The sequence below is a fragment of the Cydia fagiglandana genome, chromosome 22 (genome assembly GCF_963556715.1).
Source record: "Cydia fagiglandana chromosome 22, ilCydFagi1.1, whole genome shotgun sequence".
NCBI classification, from domain to species: Eukaryota; Metazoa; Arthropoda; class Insecta; order Lepidoptera; family Tortricidae; genus Cydia; species Cydia fagiglandana.
The window spans coordinates 12,517,058-12,539,619 of NC_085953.1; the positions used below are offsets into that span (position 1 = coordinate 12,517,058).

Consider the following 22,562-nt stretch of genomic DNA (forward strand, 5'->3'; position numbering starts at 1 on the left):
AGTAGTTTCGGCGATAAAAGAGGGGGGGGGGGGGGGGTCGGACAGACAGACGCACGAGTCATCCTATAAGGAATCTATTTATTTTCTTTTTGAGGTACGGAACCCTAAAAATAATAATTACGGGATCATAATTAAGTGAAAGTTAAAAAAATCTTAATTAATGGTTAAACGGATAAATTTTGTATGTAATTTAATTTATTGCCGATATCGGATTTACACAATGTAACATAGAAAAGAATTTCTCAAAATCTTTGTTGAAATCAAATGCAAGAGCTCTCTATCGTATAATCAGAATCATTTAATGTAGTAACTTGCCTTGTTATCAGGAATGTACAACTTGGAGACGAAGGTGATGAAGTTGAAGGAGTATGTGGTGGGCTGGTGCGCGCACTCCCAGTCTGTAGGGGCACAGACCTTCTCGATCTTCGTGCAGCGGCTGAAAACAAAAACAGTTGGCATGAATCGCAGATGTGGGTGTTAAGGCCGCCAAGCTCAAGTGGAATTGAGTGGGACTTATCTGGCGGTCTTATCGGACAGGTGCGCCAGAATAGCGACCGAATGGGCACCACAGATCACCCGAGGCAGAGGCAGATCAATGAGATGGCGAAACGACCTGGACTCATTCTGCGGTGACTGGCGGGAGCATGCACAAAGCCGTGACGAGTGGTGAAAGACAGGGGAGGCCTTTGCCCAGCAGTGGGAGACAATATAGGCTAAGTACTAAAAAAACGACTATTAGCGTTGTCCCCCAACATTTGACTTTCGGATTATTTCAGGCACTTCTCCAGTTACTTACAGATAGCAACAATATTATTGAATCAAACATCAACATTTATTCAGCAATAACTTTACTACCGCAAGGGCACTTTTACACGTCATCATTGAATTTACGTACAAGCCAATAACAGTACTTATCCACCAGGTTTTATTAGGACGGTATTTTCGTGCATAGCTTATATGGTTTGCGAGAACTTGACAAAACGTACACACCTCTCGCTAGTTTGTCTCGACTAAACAGCCTTTGCACAATCGTCACATTTCAAACGCTTCAATTTTGATGTGGGTATCTATACCATAATTAATACCATATCTTGCGGATTGCTACACCGAGTAAGGCGCTGTACGTATCGCGCCTGCATTATACCGGCACGGCTGCTGAAGTGGTGGAGTATGTACACCAGAAGACCGGCTACACGCTGAGGGTGTTCCAGCTTCGATCGCGCCACTACGTGCACTTCAACTCTTTTGTGGTGTGCGTGCCGCGACCGCTGCAGGAGACCATCGAGTGCGCCGACTTCTGGCCGAAAGGTGTCGTGTTTCGGAGGTTCCGGGGCAAACTGCCGAATCCGACACAAGAGCAGCCGATGCAATGGAGCCACGCCGTTTTATCTTCTAAATAGTGTTTAGTTTTAAGTTTATAAAATACATATGTATGTTAGTCTGTAGGTAAGGTATTTGTAATATGGGCCTTGTTGCCTGAATTAAATTTCTAAATAAAATAAAAATAAAATATCTCTAGCCTCCTGAGTCCCTGAGGCCTTTATAAAGAATTTAATCCAAATGGAATTTGGAATTAAAATGCAGAAGGTTCCAAATTCAAAACTGCAAGGGGGACTCAGGAGGCTAGTAGAATACAGTACAGTCACCTGCAATAATATGCTACTCTTCAAAGGCCGCAAAAATATGTGATACGCTCTTACGGCTCTATAAATAAGATCGTGTCAGATATTTTTGCGGCCTTCGCTGTGTAACATATTATTGCAGGTGACTGTACAACATTGTATTTCGAATGCGTCCAGCGACGGAACTACTCTCGGGGTGATGGTACCCCCTAAGACACTTAATTCTAGCTATCGCTGCCGTACACTGCACCTTGTCTACACCTTGTGCAGGAGCCATGAGGTATAAGTTCAGTCTTACTGTTTGCTCTCGAGCTGGTACCCCCTTGGACACGTGATACTCTCACAACGATACCCGCCGCGAGTATTCAGGCAGACGTCACTGACGCCACCGTAGACTGCACCTTTGTCTACACCTTGTGCAAGAGCCACATGGTATAAGTTTAGGGTCTTACTGTTTACTCTCGAGCTGGTACCCTCTAAGACCGCATCTAATTTTCGCTGACGCTGCCATAGACTGCACCTTTGTCTTCACCTTGTACAAGAGCCGTGAGGTATAAGTTCAGTCTTACTGTTTGCTCTCGAGCTGGTATCCCCTGGGACACGTTATCCTCTCACAACGATACCCGCCGCGAGTGTTGAGGCAGACGTCGCTTACGCCACCGTAGACTGTTCCCGCTGTGCTGGCACAAGGGGCCTCGCCCGTTTCGCACTCGTCGATATCTGGTAAGGAATATTGTCATTTTCAATCCAAAGAAAACTACATACTTGAATGTAACATACCATTATATCAATCTTACCGGCCTCGGACTTGTCAAGCGATTTAATGTTAAGAACATAAACAGATAAGGATACAAGTTTCTAGCTTCTTAAAAGCTGTACCAGTACACCTCCTTGTGTCTTTACACTCTTTAGAGAGGCTGTTTTGCCTGTCTGTCTGTCTGTCTGTTTGCCATTTAGGACTCCGCCGTGTGGCTAATAGATGTCGCATGACAAAAATGGATGTGTTATTTGTCCAACTGACTGGAAGTATGCACATGTCCATGAGCCTACGTTTGAGAGACAGAGCTAGGTCTCCCTTCATGAGGTGTTTCATGGACCAATAGCTCTTCCAGGCGTTCTCGGTCCGTCTGTCGACCTCTTTTTCTTGTTACGCCTAGAAAGAGACTGTTTGACCCAAATAAATTCAGGGACATATTTATGCAATATGTTCTCCGTTTACCTCAATTCCTTCTATGTTTTATGCCGTTAGTCATGACTTTGGTCTTTGACTTATTCATACCACTACTAGCACACACCAACAAACTTACCAACACAGCTCCTCTTGTCTTCAGAGAGTCTATAGCTCGTCGGGCATGTGCACCTATAGCTGCCAGGCTCGTTCACGCAGCGTCCGATGCAATGACATGACATGACATTGACATGACGGGTGACTATGACGGACTTACCAACACAGCTCCTCTTGTCTTCAGAGAGTCTGTAGCCCGTCGGGCACGTGCACCTATAGCTGCCAGGCTCGTTCACGCAGCGTCCGATGCAATGACATGACATGACATTGACATGACGGGTGACTATGACGGACTTACCAACACAGCTCCTCTTGTCTTCAGAGTCTGTAGCCCGTCGGGCACGTGCACCTATAGCTGCCAGGCTCATTCACGCAGCGTCCGATGCAATGACATGACATGACATTGACATGACGGGTGACTATGACGGACTTACCAACACAGCTCCTCTTGTCTTCCGAAAGTCTGTAGCCCGTCGGGCACGTGCATCTATAGCTGCCAGGCTCGTTCACGCAGCGTCCGATGCAATGACATGACATGACATGACCTGACATGACATGACATGACATTGACATGACGGGTGACTATGACAGAAGTAGTGTGTTTGTACCGGTCCGGGGCCAGAACTTTTCCGCTAGAGGGCGCCAGTATGTATGCGCAAGGTAGTGACAATTTAGTTCACCCTACTCCCCGCTAGATGGCGCCACTGTCTATGCGCAACGTTAGTTCCAAAGGTCTCCGCTAGATGGCGCCACTGGTTAGTTCACTCTACTCCCCGCTAGATGGCGCCACTGTCTATGCGCAACGTTAGTTCCAAAGGTCTCCGCTAGATGGCGCCACTGGTTAGTTCACCCTACTCCCCGCTAGAGGCGCCACTGTGTATGCACAACGTTAGTTCCAAAAATATCCGCCAGCCCCGCCGGAGGGCGACAGTATGTATGCGCCGCTGGTTAGTTCACTCTACTCCCCGCTAGAGGCGCCACTGTGTATGCGCAACGTTAGTTCCTAAAATTTCCGCCAGCCCCGCTGGAGGGCGACAGTATGTATGCGCAAGGTTAGTTCTAAAAATCCCCCGCCAGAGGGCGACAGTATGTATGCGCAACGTTAGTTCCAAAAATCCTCACCAGCCCTGCCTGGGGGCGACAGTATGTATGCGCAACGTTAGTTCCAAAAATCCCCACCAGCCCTGCCTGAGGGCGACAGTATGTATGCGCAACGTTAGTTCTAAAATTCTCCCGCCAGAGGGCGACGGTATGTATGCGCAACGTTAGTTCCAAAAATCCTCACCAGCCCTGCCTGGGGGCGACAGTATGTATGCACAACGTTAGTTCCAAAAATCCCCGCCAGCCCTGCCTGAGGGCGACAGTATGTATGCGTAACGTTAGTTCCAAAATTATCCGCCAGCCCTGCCTGGGGGCGACAGTATGTATGCGCAACGTTAGTTCCTAAAATCCCCACCAGCCCTGCCTGGGGGCGACAGTATGTATGCGCAACGTTAGTTCCTAAAATTTCCGCCAGCCCCGCTGGAGGGCGACAGTATGTATGCGCAAGGTTAGTTCCAAAAATCCTCACCAGCCCTGCCTGGGGGCGACAGTATGTATGCGCAACGTTAGTTCCAAAAATCCCCACCAGCCCTGCCTGAGGGCGACAGTATGTATGCGCAACGTTAGTTCTAAAATTCTCCTGCCAGAGGGCGACAGTATGTATGCGCAACGTTAGTTCCAAAACCATCCGCTATGAAATGTTTAGATGTCTCCACTTTGTATGTGAGTTGTTGAATCGCTTAAATGAATAGATATCGCTAGTGGCGCCTTCGTCGGTGGACACCGCTAGTTAATTCCAAAAATCCCCGCCAGCCCCGCCCAAGGGCGACAGTATGTATGCGCGACGTTAGTTCCAAAAATCCCCGGCTGAGGGCGACAGTATGTATGCGCAACGTTAGTTCCAAAAATTTCCGCCAGCCCGGCCAGAGGGCGATAGTATGTATGTACAACGTTAGTTCCAAAAATCCCCGCTAGCCCCGCCTGAGGGCGACAGTATGTATGCGCAACGTTAGTTCACTCTACTCCCCGCTAGAGGCGCCACTGTGTATGCGCAACGTTAGTTCCAAAAATATCCGCCAGCCCCGCCGGAGGGCGACAGTATGTATGCGCAACGTTAGTTTCAAAACCATCCGCTATGAAATGAATAGATGTCTCCACTTTGTATGTGAGTTGTTGAATCGCTTAAATGAATAGATATCCCTAGTGGCGCCTTCGTCGGTGGACACCGCTAGTTAGTTCCAAAAATCCTCGCCAGGCCCGCCAGAGGGCGACAGTATGTATGCGCAACGTTAGTTCTAAACTTTCCCCGCCAGAGGGCGACTGTATGTATGCGCAACGTTAGTTCTAAAACCATCCGCTATGATATGTATAGATGAGCAGCCGTCTGAGTATTTCTAAAAAAGTCCGCAGAGTCAGAGGGGGTTCATGGTAAGTTAATTAATCTTGGTCAAGCAAATCTAGTCAGTAGAAAAAGGCGGCAAATTTGAAAAATCGTGGGCTAGCAACACTACGTTTGAATAGTTCGAAAATCGTGTGTCATTTATATCTTATCTGTGGAACTGTTTTGTTTACATTTCATCGCTGTTCGATGTACATTCCTGCCTTTTGTTCGTTTCCTAGGGATACCATACTTTAGTTTGCTTTACATTGCTTCTGACATATCCGGCTTGACAGACTATCGATTCGCTTAACAATATAGATGTCGCTAGTGGCGCCTCGTCAGTGGACACCGCTAGTTAGTTCCAAAAACATCCGCTATGAAATTGCAAAAAGGCCCATCATGTTTGTTTTAAAATATGAGGCATATCTCGGCGTTTTTTTTAATACCACGTCAGTGGCAAACAAGCAGACGACCCCGCCTGGCAGTAAGCAGTCACCGTAGCCTATGAACGCCTGCGAATTTTATAGTTTACACGGATGCATACTTTTATTTGCAGTTGGTTTTGTCGCTTGTGCTTATCAAATGTATGGAGTTTATAGTTTACCAACCGTAAAGGGGTTTTTCTTTTATGATACCACATTGGAGGCAAATAAGCATACAGTCCGTCTGATGGTAAGTTGTTACCGTAGCCTTTGGACGCCTGCAACTCCAGGGTGGATACAAGCGCGCTGCCGACTGCCCAAAGATTCAATAACTTTGTTTTAAAATATGAGGCTTATATCGGCGTTTTTTTTAATACCACGTCGGTGGCAAATAAGCAGACGACCTCGCCTGACAGTAAGCAGTCACCGTAGCCCATGGACGCCTGCGAATTCTATTGTTACCACGGATGCATTTTTATTTGCGGTTGGTTTTGTCGCTTGTGCTTATCAAATGTATGGAGTTATTAGTTTACCGACCGCAAAAAGATCCAGATTTTTTTTTTATATACTACGTCGGTGGCAAACAAGCATCCGGCTCACCTGATGGTAAGCAGCCACCGTAGCCTTTGGACGCTTGCAAGTTCAGACTTTTGAAACCTATACATCATCATCATCATCATCATCATTATTATCATTAGACCCTCAGGAAAACCTCGACAGGGGACACCTCCGGCCCCCCTGCTCATGTAGTATTTAGGGTTTCTAGCACACTTATTTACGGTTGATTTTGTCTCTTTTGGTTATCAAATGTAGTTTGTAGTTTGCAGACTGCAAAAAGGCCCAGATTTTTTTTTTTTTAATAATACGTCGGTGGCAAACAAGCATCCGGCTCACATGATGGTAAGCAGTCAACGTAGCCTATGGATGCCTGCAACTTTAGAGTTGTTACATGCGCGTTGCCGACTGCAAAAAGGTTCAATAAGTTTTTTTCTTTTTTTATATACCACGTCGGTGGCAAACAAGCACACGGCCCGTCTGGTAGTGAGCAGTCACCGTAGCCTATGGACGCCTGCAATTTCGAGATGTTACATGCGCGTTGCCGATCGTTGAGATGTAGACCGTGACGTTCGAAAACAAAAAGTCGTATGTGACTGTAAACTTCCATTCACCGTAGAATTTGACAGATAGAGAGAGTTTGATGTATTTGTATGAAATTATAAGCAAATATCAGCCGTCATGAATTAAGTATTGTAACCTTAGTCAGATAATGAAGCTTATTTGAAAGATTATTAACTCTAAGTACTAGAAATAAAGTAGATTTTACTAATGCTGTAATTCTGTAATGCGACATGGTCATGAAACTCGTGCGATGTTGGGGGTATACTCTTCAATCTTTTCGATCGGAATGGTCAGAGGTCAGAGTTCAGAGGTCAGAAAGTCCGTGAGGGACAGAACATACGCAAAGTGACGAAATTGAAAACACGTTTTAATATACCTGACAACATATCAAGCATAACCTACGTAACTTGGTCGGGTTATTTGTTACCTAACATAAACCATACTAAATTCACTGTGGGGAATTTAAAAAAAATGTGAGAATGTGACAAGGACAAACAATAATAACGCTTTCTCTGCTACTCCTACTGAAAGATTACATAAGACTATCTCGTTTGGTCATTTCCCCCTCCCCCTCCCCCTCCCCCCACCAGTTCCAATTATAATATCATAAATGAGATCACAATACCTGCAACCTGTAACTGACGCATACGCTTTCTAAAATTAATTAAAAAATCAGAAAATAACAATGGAGTACGTCATTGAACTCGTTGCGAGGCTGTGGTTTAGTAACAAGGGGTTAGGGTACAATTATAAATGTGGAGATAGCGAAGAAACAAATATTGCATTCATCTCATCAATCGAGGCGCTGGCACCTGACGTGGACATTTACAAGTGGGAGGCGGCCCGGATCGATCTCAAGAAGCTGATCAAAGAACTTCTGGAGGAGAGGAGCATCCTTCAGTTACACTCGGGATACCATGCGGAGGGGCTTTTGCTGGAGGTGCTAAGAAAACACAACATTAGATCATTCCTCTCCGTGCCTCTTAAACAGAAAACTTTAATCTGGAAAGACGCGGGGGTGTGGTTCGTAGAGGTGACCAACCCGAAAATCATCAAGAGAACTTATGTGTTTTTTGACTTCGAATAAGTGTACGTCTGTGTATGTCTGAAATAAAAAAATGTTTAAAAGTGAATGACTATTTATTTATTTACCAATCATTTAGATATTTTATAATGTTCCCAATGCGAGTACAAAAAAGAAATGCAAAAGCTGGTTTTTCAAAATTCGTTGTTAAGGGGCTCCTTGGCGCTAATGACATTCGATCTGAATCCCTTAGTTTTCTAATGTTTTTGAAGTGAGAACTTCTTTAGCGGCGCTGGGAACTTTCTGAGGGGGGAAAAAAAAAAAAAACTCGAGACAGCGATCACGTGATCGTAACGTTTAGATGACCACTCAATTAGATGGCAATTAAATCAATAAAGAAAAACTCAATGACATTACATGAAAAAGGTTCTAATCTTGTACGGGTTGAAATACGAGGATCTCACAGCTACATTCAAACTTTATATCACTCAAATATAATTCAATAAAGCTACATCTTGATGAAATCGCTAATAAAAGTGAACTCTAGTAATGGTGAATAAAACTCAAAATATCATGATCAAATATATTTAGATGCGAGATCTGCAAGGTATCAAGGATCTGGTAACTTTACAATTTCTATTCGAATTTTAAACAATTAACTCTACAAATTTGAATTTCTAATTTTAAACAAGCTCACTGATCAGCAATTTCGGACTAAAGTGTTTCAATAGAAAGGAGGATGGGTCAATTATACATAGTGCTGCAGACATTTTGGACTAGTCATTGAGTTTTCACTTCTGTCGGCACTCCCGGAGTGCAATCCGTTGTTTTTTTGTAGCTATAATAGCAACGACTTTTAGCAATATAGTATGCCATATTTACGTCAAAGTTCATTGTCTTCGAGATATTCGACATCAAGTTGAACAATTTTAGGCCAATAACCTGGTTTTCTGGCCATAGCTTTTGTGTTAATTATTTTAAAATTGACATTTCTGACCAGTTTTTAGAGACGTCAAAGACGAACCCAAATATGCAGATTTCGTTCATGTAAGATCCTTCACAGCAATCCAGTTACGATAAAAGTGTTATTTTTAGACAATGTTTAAAAAAATCATAAAAAAATTAGTATTCATTAGTTTCAAAATCCGGTAGACAAGAATGGAGATTAAAGATTGAAGAACAGATAGCCATTTGTCTTATAATTCTATCTGTAGTGTAAATGTAGAAGTAAAGGCTAAAAACCGCGGGGAGCCCCTTAAGGTGAGGTTGTGTACTGGTAAAAGCTGATTACTGTGGATAATAGTATGTAGAGCAATGTCTCAGAGTTACTAAGCGTGTGTCATCATCGTCGTTAAAAATATATCAAGTCTCGATTTCAAACAAAAACAAGACCTAACCTAATCAAAGCAAGTGCTATACCATCTACATATTATGCATAGTAGGTTCTGCCATCTTGTGGGTCCCATTGGAAGCATAAACGTCACATTTACGTCTCACGCCAAAAATCAGATGGCTCCTATGCTGTATAGTTCATGCATGCTCCCTATTGTCAGTTCAGTACGGTGGCGCTTAAGCAATGTCAATGTGAAAACAAATCCGTTTAAAATTACAAGGAGGGATTTCATATCATCGCTAAGTAGGCGAAAGTGTGTCTGTCTGTCTGTCTGTCTGTCTGTCTGTTACCTCTTCACGCTTAAGCCGCTGAACCGATTTAGTTGAAATTTGGTATAGAGATAGTTCGAGTCCTGGAGAAAATCAGGGAAATCATTCCTGAAGAGAGTGCAAAGGCGGGTGGAATTGAAAGAGTTAATGAATTGCCTAATGATTGAAGTAAGCAATGAGCATATTGAATGATTGCTATTAGCATTATTAACCGACGCCCTTGATGATTGCGTTAATGCAGACACCTCATAAGAACACAGTAGGGTTGTGACAGATTTTAACACAACTGCCCATAAGACAAAGAACATTTCAAATGAGACCCACTAGCCCTGTAAGTGGTACCGAGCTACTAACTGAATGTATGCAACTCGGGTGCGCGCGGCAACAGAACAAGTCACAACAGAACAGGTCACAACAGAACAGATCATAACAGATCAGGTTAGAACAGAACAGATCACAACAGAACAGCTCTCAACAGAACAGGTTAGAACAGAAAAAGATAGAACAGAACAGAACAAGATAGAACAGAACATAAAAGAACAGAACAAGATAGAACAGAACAGATCACAACAGAACAGGTTTTGGAATTGATCTGTTTTAATTGTTAACAGAATGGGTATGGTACTACGGGTATCATAGAGCATTGACTGAATATAATAAACAAATATGGGAGGCAAAAATAAGATAATGGAGAAGGTTCCGTCTAGACAGGGCAATCGTACGGGGTGCCTCCTGATATTGCCCAAACTCATAAAGGAGCATGAACTTACATAATACTCTCCAAGACACCAACCAACTATCTCGGTCTCCTTAAACACTAGATGGCACATTTATGAACACGGAAGAGGAACTTGCTCAGAGACACCCACTTCCCCGGTTCATACTCAACGAGTAATAAACACAGCTTTGCGCCCATAGGAATCCTCGAATCCACAGTGGCACGCAATATCGACTGGAATATAGCAACAAACATCTTTAGACCAAACTTTTTGATTTAAATCAGCGGCGCTTTTACAGCAATCTGCATCTGGCCATAATATTCACAGCAAGTTTCACGTGGTGAATCGTACCAGATAATTGCACTCGGGTCAAGGTAAACTTCATAGCAAAAGCAGGGAAAAAGGACTACTGACAGCCTATATCCGTCAGTCCATTATTAGTCTAACATCGTTTCTACCCAAAACTTCTTCTTCCACACGATATCCAACCTAATGCAAAGAGCTCTAAAGACAATATTCAAATGGTGGCAAGCAGTGCGTCTGTATAATATGGACACTAAACAGGCCAAATGCACATGGAGCTCTCAAGCATTAACCAAAGTCAACGCCTGGGTTTTTGCAAATATAACCCTTAGCATGCCCACTGAACATATACACCGAATGTCATTTTACCAAACTCTAAGACAAATGAACCAATGACCGAAAGTACGTTGAAGAGTTCCAAGAAAGGCAATTCAATAAGCTCAGAGCATCAGCATGGGCAGACAGGCCTCAATCTTCCAGGCATTAACAAATATATAATGCTTCTCTGCGGTCTGGAAACCTATGTCGTCAACATGCACACTACTACAAACGCAACGCTATCTAAAGGATGATTGACCATATTTTCTTATTTCGAAAGAGATTATCCTATGAGCCCTAGCCCATTACAATAATTTGAACTTTACAGTAAAGGAAATTATGTCGAAATTGCATCTACGATTTTTATTTTTGAAGATACGAGTAGCCCATCTAGCGTCGCATAGTTGAGCTACAATCACAGAAGTTCTGCTACCCCGCAACATAGATGTCAACCTTATTACATTTAAGTAAAGTTGATTTTTGTACTAAACAATAAAAAAAATCCTAGCGAAAATATTGAAATACTAGCTTTTGTCCGCGACTTTGTTTGCGTGGAATTAGTGACAGCAGCAAAAGTAGGTATAGCGCCTGGATAATGCTAATAGCAATCATTCAATATGCTCATTGCTTACTTCAATCATTAGGCAATTCATTAACTCTTTCAATTCCACCCGCCTTTGCACTCTCTTCAGGAATGATTTCCCTGATTTTCTCCAGGACTCGAACTATATCTATACCAAATTTCAACTAAATCGGTTCAGCGGCTTAAGCGTGAAGAGGTAACAGACAGACAGACAGACAGACAGACAGACAGACACACTTTCGCCTACTTAGCGATGATATGAAATCCCTCCTTGTAATTTTAAACGGATTTGTTTTCACATTGACATTGCTTAAGCGCCACCGTACTGAACTGACAATAGGGAGCATGCATGAACTATACAGCATAGGAGCCGATTTTTGGCGTGAGACGTAAATGTGACGTTTATGCTTCCAATGGGACCCACAAGATGGCAGAACCTACTATGCATAATATGTAGATGGTATAGCACTTGCTTTGATTAGGTTAGGTCTTGTTTTTGTTTGAAATCGAGACTTGATATATTTTTAACGACGATGATGACACACGCTTAGTAACTCTGAGACATTGCTCTACATACTATTATCCACAGTAATCAGCTTTTACCAGTACACAACCTCACCTTAAGGGGCTCCCCGCGGTTTTTAGCCTTTACTTCTACATTTACACTACAGATAGAATTATAAGACAAATGGCTATCTGTTCTTCAATCTTTAATCTCCATTCTTGTCTACCGGATTTTGAAACTAATGAATACTAATTTTTTTATGATTTTTTTAAACATTGTCTAAAAATAACACTTTTATCGTAACTGGATTGCTGTGAAGGATCTTACATGAACGAAATCTGCATATTTGGGTTCGTCTTTGACGTCTCTAAAAACTGGTCAGAAATGTCAATTTTAAAATAATTAACACAAAAGCTATGGCCAGAAAACCAGGTTATTGGCCTAAAATTGTTCAACTTGATGTCGAATATCTCGAAGACAATGAACTTTGACGTAAATATGGCATACTATATTGCTAAAAGTCGTTGCTATTATAGCTACAAAAAAACAACGGATTGCACTCCGGGAGTGCCGACAGAAGTGAAAACTCAATGACTAGTCCAAAATGTCTGCAGCACTATGTATAATTGACCCATCCTCCTTTCTATTGAAACACTTTAGTCCGAAATTGCTGATCAGTGAGCTTGTTTAAAATTAGAAATTCAAATTTGTAGAGTTAATTGTTTAAAATTCGAATAGAAATTGTAAAGTTACCAGATCCTTGATACCTTGCAGATCTCGCATCTAAATATATTTGATCATGATATTTTGAGTTTTATTCACCATTACTAGAGTTCACTTTTATTAGCGATTTCATCAAGATGTAGCTTTATTGAATTATATTTGAGTGATATAAAGTTTGAATGTAGCTGTGAGATCCTCGTATTTCAACCCGTACAAGATTAGAACCTTTTTCATGTAATGTCATTGAGTTTTTCTTTATTGATTTAATTGCCATCTAATTGAGTGGTCATCTAAACGTTACGATCACGTGATCGCTGTCTCGAGTTTATTTTTTTTTTCCCCCCTCAGAAAGTTCCCAGCGCCGCTAAAGAAGTTCTCACTTCAAAAACATTAGAAAACTAAGGGATTCAGATCGAATGTCATTAGCGCCAAGGAGCCCCTTAACAACGAATTTTGAAAAACCAGCTTTTGCATTTCTTTTTTGTACTCGCATTGGGAACATTATAAAATATCTAAATGATTGGTAAATAAATAAATAGTCATTCACTTTTAAACATTTTTTTATTTCAGACATACACAGACGTACACTTATTCGAAGTCAAAAAACACATAAGTTCTCTTGATGATTTTCGGGTTGGTCACCTCTACGAACCACACCCCCGCGTCTTTCCAGATTAAAGTTTTCTGTTTAAGAGGCACGGAGAGGAATGATCTAATGTTGTGTTTTCTTAGCACCTCCAGCAAAAGCCCCTCCGCATGGTATCCCGAGTGTAACTGAAGGATGCTCCTCTCCTCCAGAAGTTCTTTGATCAGCTTCTTGAGATCGATCCGGGCCGCCTCCCACTTGTAAATGTCCACGTCAGGTGCCAGCGCCTCGATTGATGAGATGAATGCAATATTTGTTTCTTCGCTATCTCCACATTTATAATTGTACCCTAACCCCTTGTTACTAAACCACAGCCTCGCAACGAGTTCAATGACGTACTCCATTGTTATTTTCTGATTTTTTAATTAATTTTAGAAAGCGTATGCGTCAGTTACAGGTTGCAGGTATTGTGATCTCATTTATGATCAGAGCTCGGATAGGGTGAGCTATTTGCCTTATAATTTGACATGTCTTATGTCATATATAAGGCAAATAGCTCACCCTATCCGAGCTCTGTTTATGATATTATAATTGGAACTGGTGGGGGGAGGGGGAGGGGGAGGGGGAAATGACCAAACGAGATAGTCTTATGTAATCTTTCAGTAGGAGTAGCAGAGAAAGCGTTATTATTGTTTGTCCTTGTCACATTCTCACATTTTTTTTAAATTCCCCACAGTGAATTTAGTATGGTTTATGTTAGGTAACAAATAACCCGACCAAGTTACGTAGGTTATGCTTGATATGTTGTCAGGTATATTAAAACGTGTTTTCAATTTCGTCACTTTGCGTATGTTCTGTCCCTCACGGACTTTCTGACCTCTGAACTCTGACCTCTGACCATTCCGATCGAAAAGATTGAAGAGTATACCCCCAACATCGCACGAGTTTCATGACCATGTCGCATTACAGAATTACAGCATTAGTAAAATCTACTTTATTTCTAGTACTTAGAGTTAATAATCTTTCAAATAAGCTTCATTATCTGACTAAGGTTACAATACTTAATTCATGACGGCTGATATTTGCTTATAATTTCATACAAATACATCAAACTCTCTCTATCTGTCAAATTCTACGGTGAATGGAAGTTTACAGTCACATACGACTTTTTGTTTTCGAACGTCACGGTCTACATCTCAACGATCGGCAACGCGCATGTAACATCTCGGAATTGCAGGCGTCCATAGGCTACGGTGACTGCTCACTACCAGACGGGCCGTGTGCTTGTTTGCCACCGACGTGGTATATAAAAAAAGAAAAAAACTTATTGAACCTTTTTGCAGTCGGCAACGCGCATGTAACAACTCTAAAGTTGCAGGCATCCATAGGCTACGTTGACTGCTTACCATCATGTGAGCCGGATGCTTGTTTGCCACCGACGTATTATTAAAAAAAAAAAAAATCTGGGCCTTTTTGCAGTCTGCAAACTACAAACTACATTTGATAACCAAAAGAGACAAAATCAACCGTAAATAAGTGTGCTAGAAACCCTAAATACTACATGAGCAGGGGGGCCGGAGGTGTCCCCTGTCGAGGTTTTCCTGAGGGTCTAATGATAATAATGATGATGATGATGATGATGTATAGGTTTCAAAAGTCTGAACTTGCATGCGTCCAAAGGCTACTGTAACGTAGCACATTTTTCTAAATTTAATATAAATATTTTGGGTCGATTGATAATTAAAAGAAAAATACCTCTTCTTATTTCAACGTTTTTAACGGTGTCCAAAACAAACCTCATTGATTGCATTTCTATGCATAATCTGTTGCATTCAGATGCACCTCTCGATGCTTATCTGTTGTCGGGGTTGTCATATGACTAAAAATAATTAAAACTTGAGATATTTATGTTGTCACTCCAGGAAAACTTTGTATGAAGTAGGTAGGATTTATAAGATAAAAAACAATTCCGATTTAAAACAAAACATAGAAATTACAGACTTACAAAGTGGCTCTGGAATGAAACAATATTAGATTAAATGGTAAAAATATATTTCTTAGGCTCAGGAGTGATATTGTCTAAATAATTCAGACAGAATTTTCGTGGGATTTGTGTCTTCAAGGGACTGCCACCCTACCTTTTGTTAATAGGGCTCTCAGGGACTCCATATTGGAGATCATTCGAGAATGATAGGCACATTTGATTTGGGAACCCCTCTGGGGACACTCGCTCGCAAGAGCCCAATTTGTGGGAAGACCACACTTTCGGCATGGTGGTCTGAAAGATGGAAACGGCTTGAGTCCTTCGGAAGCTCCACTGAGTGAGTAGAAATTAAATTTCGTGGTGATCAACTCCACAATGGCGCGAGACGTTGTGGGTTTGTTCTTAACCAGATTGTGGTTCTTTGCAGAGAGACTCCTGCTCGAGGGAAGGGAGCGCTCCGCCAGAAGGCTTAGCAGCTACCAGTGCGGTGAGCCAAATTTCCAATGGTTTCATCTCTTTTCTAGCGGCCATAAAGGGCGTAGGCTAATATAACCTTTTCTCGGTTTTCAGGAGCCGGGATTTATCCATTTATTTATTCATTCATTGATTCATTCATTTATTTCATGCGTTGAGTAATTTATCTCAAAAGCTTCAAAATCCTAGAAGTCAATTTAGTTTTGGAGACCTCCTGGAGCGAGGAATTTAAGCACGCCATCTGCCTCTGCCACGTCACTTTGGTACCACGTGCGCGGCCCCTGAGCTCTACGTCACTGCTCAGCATCTAGCTTCACCGGGGAAAGCAGCCTGTCACCCCGCTGCATCTGAGGAACGTTTAAATTCTGAGGTCGGTCCTTTCCATGATTTAATTTAGTAGGGCATCAGCGCCAGCTGCAAAGTTTAGAGTAAATTTAGAATTTTGAGCAACCACTAAAGTAAGATAAAGACATTTGAAAATCCTGGTACATAGTTATTTAGTATTAAAATAAATTAGTTCTTAAATAAGTAGAATTCTGTGTGAAGCTTTATTCTGGACCTGTTAAGCGGCCCAGCTGTCCACTGAGCTAAGTTCTAAAATTAGGTGTCGTCAAATCAAGTTAAAGGTTCACACAGATTCGCAGGTTAGGATTAAATCACTAACTTACCACTGGCAAGATCTTAGGATTAATAAAGTTTCTATAATATAATTTGTGTTCGCTTTTTCATCTCCCAAATTAGGTTCCTCTAGCAAGCAATTTTAGACACCACATTTTTACTAAGTATTTAATTTCATTTTTTTTGTGCTAACGTGCTATAGCTTTCTTTGAACAAGCCGGAGCTTTGCAATTTATTTAACCCCTTTAAAATAGCACGTTTCACTACGGTGGCTGCTTACCATCAGGTGAGCCGGATGCTTGTTTGCCACCGACGTAGTATATAAAAAAAAAATCTGGATCTTTTTGCGGTCGGTAAACTACAAACTCCATACATTTGATAAGCACAAGCGACAAAACCAACCGCAAATAAAAATGCATCCGTGGTAACAATAGAATTCGCAGGCGTCCATGGGCTACGGTGACTGCTTACTGTCAGGCGAGGTCGTCTGCTTATTTGCCACCGACGTGGTATTAAAAAAAACGCCGATATAAGCCTCATATTTTAAAACAAAGTTATTGAATCTTTGGGCAGTCGGCAGCGCGCTTGTATCCACCCTGGAGTTGCAGGCGTCCAAAGGCTACGGTAACAACTTACCATCAGACGGACTGTATGCTTATTTGCCACCAATGTGGTATCATAAAAGAAAAACCCCTTTACGGTTGGTAAACTATAAACTCCATACATTTGATAAGCACAAGCGACAAAACCAACTGCAAATAAAAGTATGCATCCGTGTAAACTATAAAATTCGCAGGCGTTCATAGGCTACGGTGACTGCTTACTGCCAGGCGGGGTCGTCTGCTTGTTTGCCACTGACGTGGTATTAAAAAAAACGCCGATATATGCCTCATATTTTAAAACAAACATGATGGGCCTTTTTGCAATTTCATAGCGGATGTTTTTGGAACTAACTAGCGGTGTCCACTGACGAGGCGCCACTAGCGACATCTATATTGTTAAGCGAATCGATAGTCTATCAAGCCGGATATGTCAGAAGCAATGTAAAGCAAACTAAAGTATGGTATCCCTAGGAAACGAACAAAAGGCAGGAATGTACATCGAACAGCGATGAAATGTAAACAAAACAGTTCCACAGATAAGATATAAATGACACACGATTTTCGAACTATTCAAACGTAGTGTTGCTAGCCCACGATTTTTCAAATTTGCCGCCTTTTTCTACTGACTAGATTTGCTTGACCAAGATTAATTAACTTACCATGAACCCCCTCTGACTCTGCGGACTTTTTTAGAAATACTCAGACGGCTGCTCATCTATACATATCATAGCGGATGGTTTTAGAACTAACGTTGCGCATACATACAGTCGCCCTCTGGCGGGGAAAGTTTAGAACTAACGTTGCGCATACATACTGTCGCCCTCAGGCGGGGCTAGCGGGGATTTTTGGAACTAACGTTGCGCATACATACTGTCGCCCTCTGGCGGGCCTGGCGAGGATTTTTGGAACTAACTAGCGGTGTCCACCGACGAAGGCGCCACTAGGGATATCTATTCATTTAAGCGATTCAACAACTCACATACAAAGTGGAGACATCTATTCATTTCATAGCGGATGGTTTTGAAACTAACGTTGCGCATACATACTGTCGCCCTCCGGCGGGGCTGGCGGATATTTTTGGAACTAACGTTGCGCATACACAGTGGCGCCTCTAGCGGGGAGTAGAGTGAACTAACGTTGCGCATACATACTGTCGCCCTCAGGCGGGGCTAGCGGGGATTTTTGGAACTAACGTTGTACATACATACTATCGCCCTCTGGCCGGGCTGGCGGAAATTTTTGGAACTAACGTTGCGCATACATACTGTCGCCCTCAGCCGGGGATTTTTGGAACTAACGTCGCGCATACATACTGTCGCCCTCGGGCGGGGCTGGCGGGGATTTTTGGAATTAACTAGCGGTGTCCACCGACGAAGGCGCCACTAGCGATATCTATTCATTTAAGCGATTCAACAACTCACATACAAAGTGGAGACATCTAAACATTTCATAGCGGATGGTTTTGGAACTAACGTTGCGCATACATACTGTCGCCCTCTGGCAGGAGAATTTTAGAACTAACGTTGCGCATACATACTGTCGCCCTCAGGCAGGGCTGGTGGGGATTTTTGGAACTAACGTTGCGCATACATACTGTCGCCCCCAGGCAGGGCTGGTGAGGATTTTTGGAACTAACCTTGCGCATACATACTGTCGCCCTCCAGCGGGGCTGGCGGAAATTTTAGGAACTAACGTTGCGCATACATACTGTCGCCCCCAGGCAGGGCTGGTGGGGATTTTAGGAACTAACGTTGCGCATACATACTGTCGCCCCCAGGCAGGGCTGGCGGATAATTTTGGAACTAACGTTACGCATACATACTGTCGCCCTCAGGCAGGGCTGGCGGGGATTTTTGGAACTAACGTTGTGCATACATACTGTCGCCCCCAGGCAGGGCTGGTGAGGATTTTTGGAACTAACGTTGCGCATACATACCGTCGCCCTCTGGCGGGAGAATTTTAGAACTAACGTTGCGCATACATACTGTCGCCCTCAGGCAGGGCTGGTGGGGATTTTTGGAACTAACGTTGCGCATACATACTGTCGCCCCCAGGCAGGGCTGGTGAGGATTTTTGGAACTAACGTTGCGCATACATACTGTCGCCCTCTGGCGGGGGATTTTTAGAACTAACCTTGCGCATACATACTGTCGCCCTCCAGCGGGGCTGGCGGAAATTTTAGGAACTAACGTTGCGCATACACAGTGGCGCCTCTAGCGGGGAGTAGAGTGAACTAACCAGCGGCGCATACATACTGTCGCCCTCCGGCGGGGCTGGCGGATATTTTTGGAACTAACGTTGTGCATACACAGTGGCGCCTCTAGCGGGGAGTAGGGTGAACTAACCAGTGGCGCCATCTAGCGGAGACCTTTGGAACTAACGTTGCGCATAGACAGTGGCGCCATCTAGCGGGGAGTAGAGTGAACTAACCAGTGGCGCCATCTAGCGGAGACCTTTGGAACTAACGTTGCGCATAGACAGTGGCGCCATCTAGCGGGGAGTAGGGTGAACTAAATTGTCACTACCTTGCGCATACATACTGGCGCCCTCTAGCGGAAAAGTTCTGGCCCCGGACCGGTACAAACACACTACTGACAGACTTACCAACACAGCTCCTCTTGTCTTCAGAGAGTCTGTAGCCCGTCGGGCACGGTGCATCTATAGCTGCCAGGCTCGTACACGCAGCGTCCGATGCAATGACATGACATGACATGACCTGACATGACATGACATGACATGACATTGACAGGACGGGTGACTATGACAGACTTACCAACACAGCTCCTCTTGTCTTCAGAGAGCCTGTAGCCCGTCGGGCACGTGCACCTATAGCTGCCAGGCTCGTTCACGCAGCGTCCGATGCAGAGGATCTTGGACTTGTACTCTGTGCATTCGTCTACGTCGGAACACGTCCTGTAATTAAGTTAGTTTGATTGGTTAAACCGTCCGTTATTATGTGTAATATATTTGCTTACATGAAAATCTTATATAATTATTCGTATTAGCCAAACATATTCACTCAGCGTTAACGTATTGTAGTTAGTAGGTACTTACCTAATTTACGTAAGCGCCACTTGCACCATTCCACTGACCCGGGGTTAGCTGGTTAAACCTGGAGTTACCATGGTTACCAGTACCATTTGACACTGTGTTAACGGTTTAACCGGTTAATCCCGGATTAGTGGGATGGAGAAAGTGGGCCAAAAGGAAAGAATATAGAAAAGTACAAACCTACAGTATAACAGTACTAATACATTTAAAAGTGGAAAAATTACTGTCTTGGGTGAGACTTGAACTCACGGCCTCTGGATCGATACTCCAGAGGCCGTGAGTTCAAGTCTAACCCAAGACAGCATTTTATTCACATTAAATTTTTTTCTACGCTGTTACTAATACGTGGGCAGTACTGAAAGTTTCTGGTTTCTGATATATGAGACGACTTATTTTTTCTAAGTGGCCAGTTCCAGGAATTTTCAGTATGCCCTAAGTAGCATCGTTCGCAGACGTTTCTGCTCGTTAAAAATTAAAATAAGTACAAACCTGTTGTCTTTATTCAATCTGTACCCGCGATGGCAGGAGCATTTGTAGTCGCCCCACACATTGTTGCAGCGCTGCTCGCACAGAGAGCCTACTGGAGACTCCGAACATTCGTCTACGTCCACACACACCTGAGAAACAACAAACTTTTTAAGGTGGTTCGCCTAGGTTACTCAAAACTTAACTCTCGCTAGATGGCACCACTTTTGCAAAATTTCAGATTTTATTTTTTTGTGAAATGGTCTTGGTATTTGTATACTTAAAAGTATGTTTCGCGCACTCTTTAAGTAAATATTGAACTATTAAAATAAACATTGAATACTTCATTGTGCAAAAACCACCTTTTTAATTCGACGGAGTGTTGCTGTCACGCTTTTTCCTACTATTACTCACACATGCAAACAGTGTTTCCGTGATTCTTGTAGTAGACAATTTCACACAACGTAAGTATGTTGCAATAGCGTAACGGTATGTTCGTGGAAATACGTGCAAGAGGATTGGGGTTCAAGACTGGTGCGAGTAGGTAATTTCTTTTTATTTCTCCTTTGTGTTATCTTACCTTTAAACGAGCAATTATTAGATATATAATTATTTATTTATATATTTGGATGGTATCAGAAACGGCTCTAACGATTTCGATGAAATTTGCTATAAGGGGTTTGATCTCTTAGCTAGGTCTATGATAAAACGCGCATTTTTGAGTTTTTATGTTTTGTAAGCTTTGGTCGGTCTCCCAGATATTCAATCTCCGCTTGGCAACTAATCCCAGAATTGGCATGCGCACTAGTTTTTACGAAAGCGACTGCCCTGACCTTCCAACCCAGAGAGTAAACTTATTTGGATTAGTCCGGTTTCCTCACAGTGTTTTCTTTCACCGAAAAATCGGTGTATATATAGGTAGGTATCAAATGCTATTTCGTACAAAAGTTCGAAAAATCATTGGTACGAGCCGGGGTTAGAACCCGCGACCTCCGAATTGCTTTTCGCTAGGCCAGCAGCGCTTCCTCCACATACTCAGTGTTATCAGGTTTTTTAAAAATCAACAACGATTACTTATGAAAGCAGAAGAATATAAATGATCGTATTAGATTTATAATTGTTACATATTTGCCGTAACTTATTTTTAAAATGTGTTTTTCAATTAAAAGACACGTCAAGATTGTTTACCTTATTTCTAATGCTAAAAAAAACAAACTATAGTAATAATTGTGTTTTTCATTCATAGACAAAATCCATTATTTTTAACCACAGGAAATTTTATACACTTCTTTTTAGGGTTCCGTACCCAAAGGGTAAAACGGGACCCTATTACTAAGACTTCGCTGTCCGTCCGTCCGTCCGTCTGTCACCAGGCTGTATCTCACGAACCGTAATAGCTAGACAGTTGAAATTTTCACAGATGATGTATTTCTGTTGCCGCTATAACAACAAATACTAAAAACAGAATAAAATAAAGATTTGAATGGGGCTCCCATACAACAAACGTGATTTTTGACCAAAGTTAAGCAACGTCGGGAGTGGTCGGTACTTGGATGGGTGACCGTTTTTTTTTTGCATTTTTTTGTTTTTTTTTTTTGCATTACGGCACGGAACCCTTCGTGCACGAGTCCGACTCGCACTTGCCCGGTTTTTATTGCAGTGAGGATGTCCTGATTGTAAAAATCAGAGAGATTAGGTAGAGTATAATTTCTAATTATCTTTGTAAAAATAAAAGAATACGTGTAGCCCATACTTAATAATCGATTTATGATAATAAGAAAAATTAAATAAAAATAAAAAAACAATACGAAATTTAGGTGTAACAAAAATACAAAAAGTTATGTTCCAGCATACAATGACTGGGGATCGAACCGGGAATCTTCCGTTTGCAAGCAAAAAAGCGACTGTTTGCATAACACGCCATGATAGTTCTTAGCTAAGCTGACGAACTTCTCGCTTAGGTCAATTAACTACCTGTCAAATATCAGTGTCAAGTTGTCAACAAAATTGCACAAACATGACGGCACTCCAAATTCGAGCCGTGGTCAGCCCGGCAACGTCGGAAATGGTATGGC

General features: G+C 42.5%; 2 protein-coding genes across 2 annotated transcripts in view; both read right to left on the minus strand.

The window, feature by feature from the left end:
• LOC134675421 (sodium- and chloride-dependent GABA transporter 1) overlaps nucleotides 1-22,562 on the minus strand; it is a 341,033-nt gene that overhangs the window by 249,942 nt on the left and 68,529 nt on the right. The gene's annotated exons all lie outside the window — the stretch shown is intronic.
• The window catches only part of LOC134675461 (fibrillin-1-like), a 55,928-nt gene that overhangs the window by 1,110 nt on the left and 32,256 nt on the right, over nucleotides 1-22,562 (minus strand). Inside the window, exons 23-26 of the mRNA XM_063533730.1 lie at nucleotides 20,512-20,639; nucleotides 19,745-19,884; nucleotides 2,192-2,342; nucleotides 316-436 (exon numbers count right to left, since the gene is read on the minus strand). Of these exons, the coding sequence (XP_063389800.1) occupies nucleotides 316-436; nucleotides 2,192-2,342; nucleotides 19,745-19,884; nucleotides 20,512-20,639 (540 nt within the window). The remainder of the gene's footprint in view (nucleotides 1-315; nucleotides 437-2,191; nucleotides 2,343-19,744; nucleotides 19,885-20,511; nucleotides 20,640-22,562) is intronic.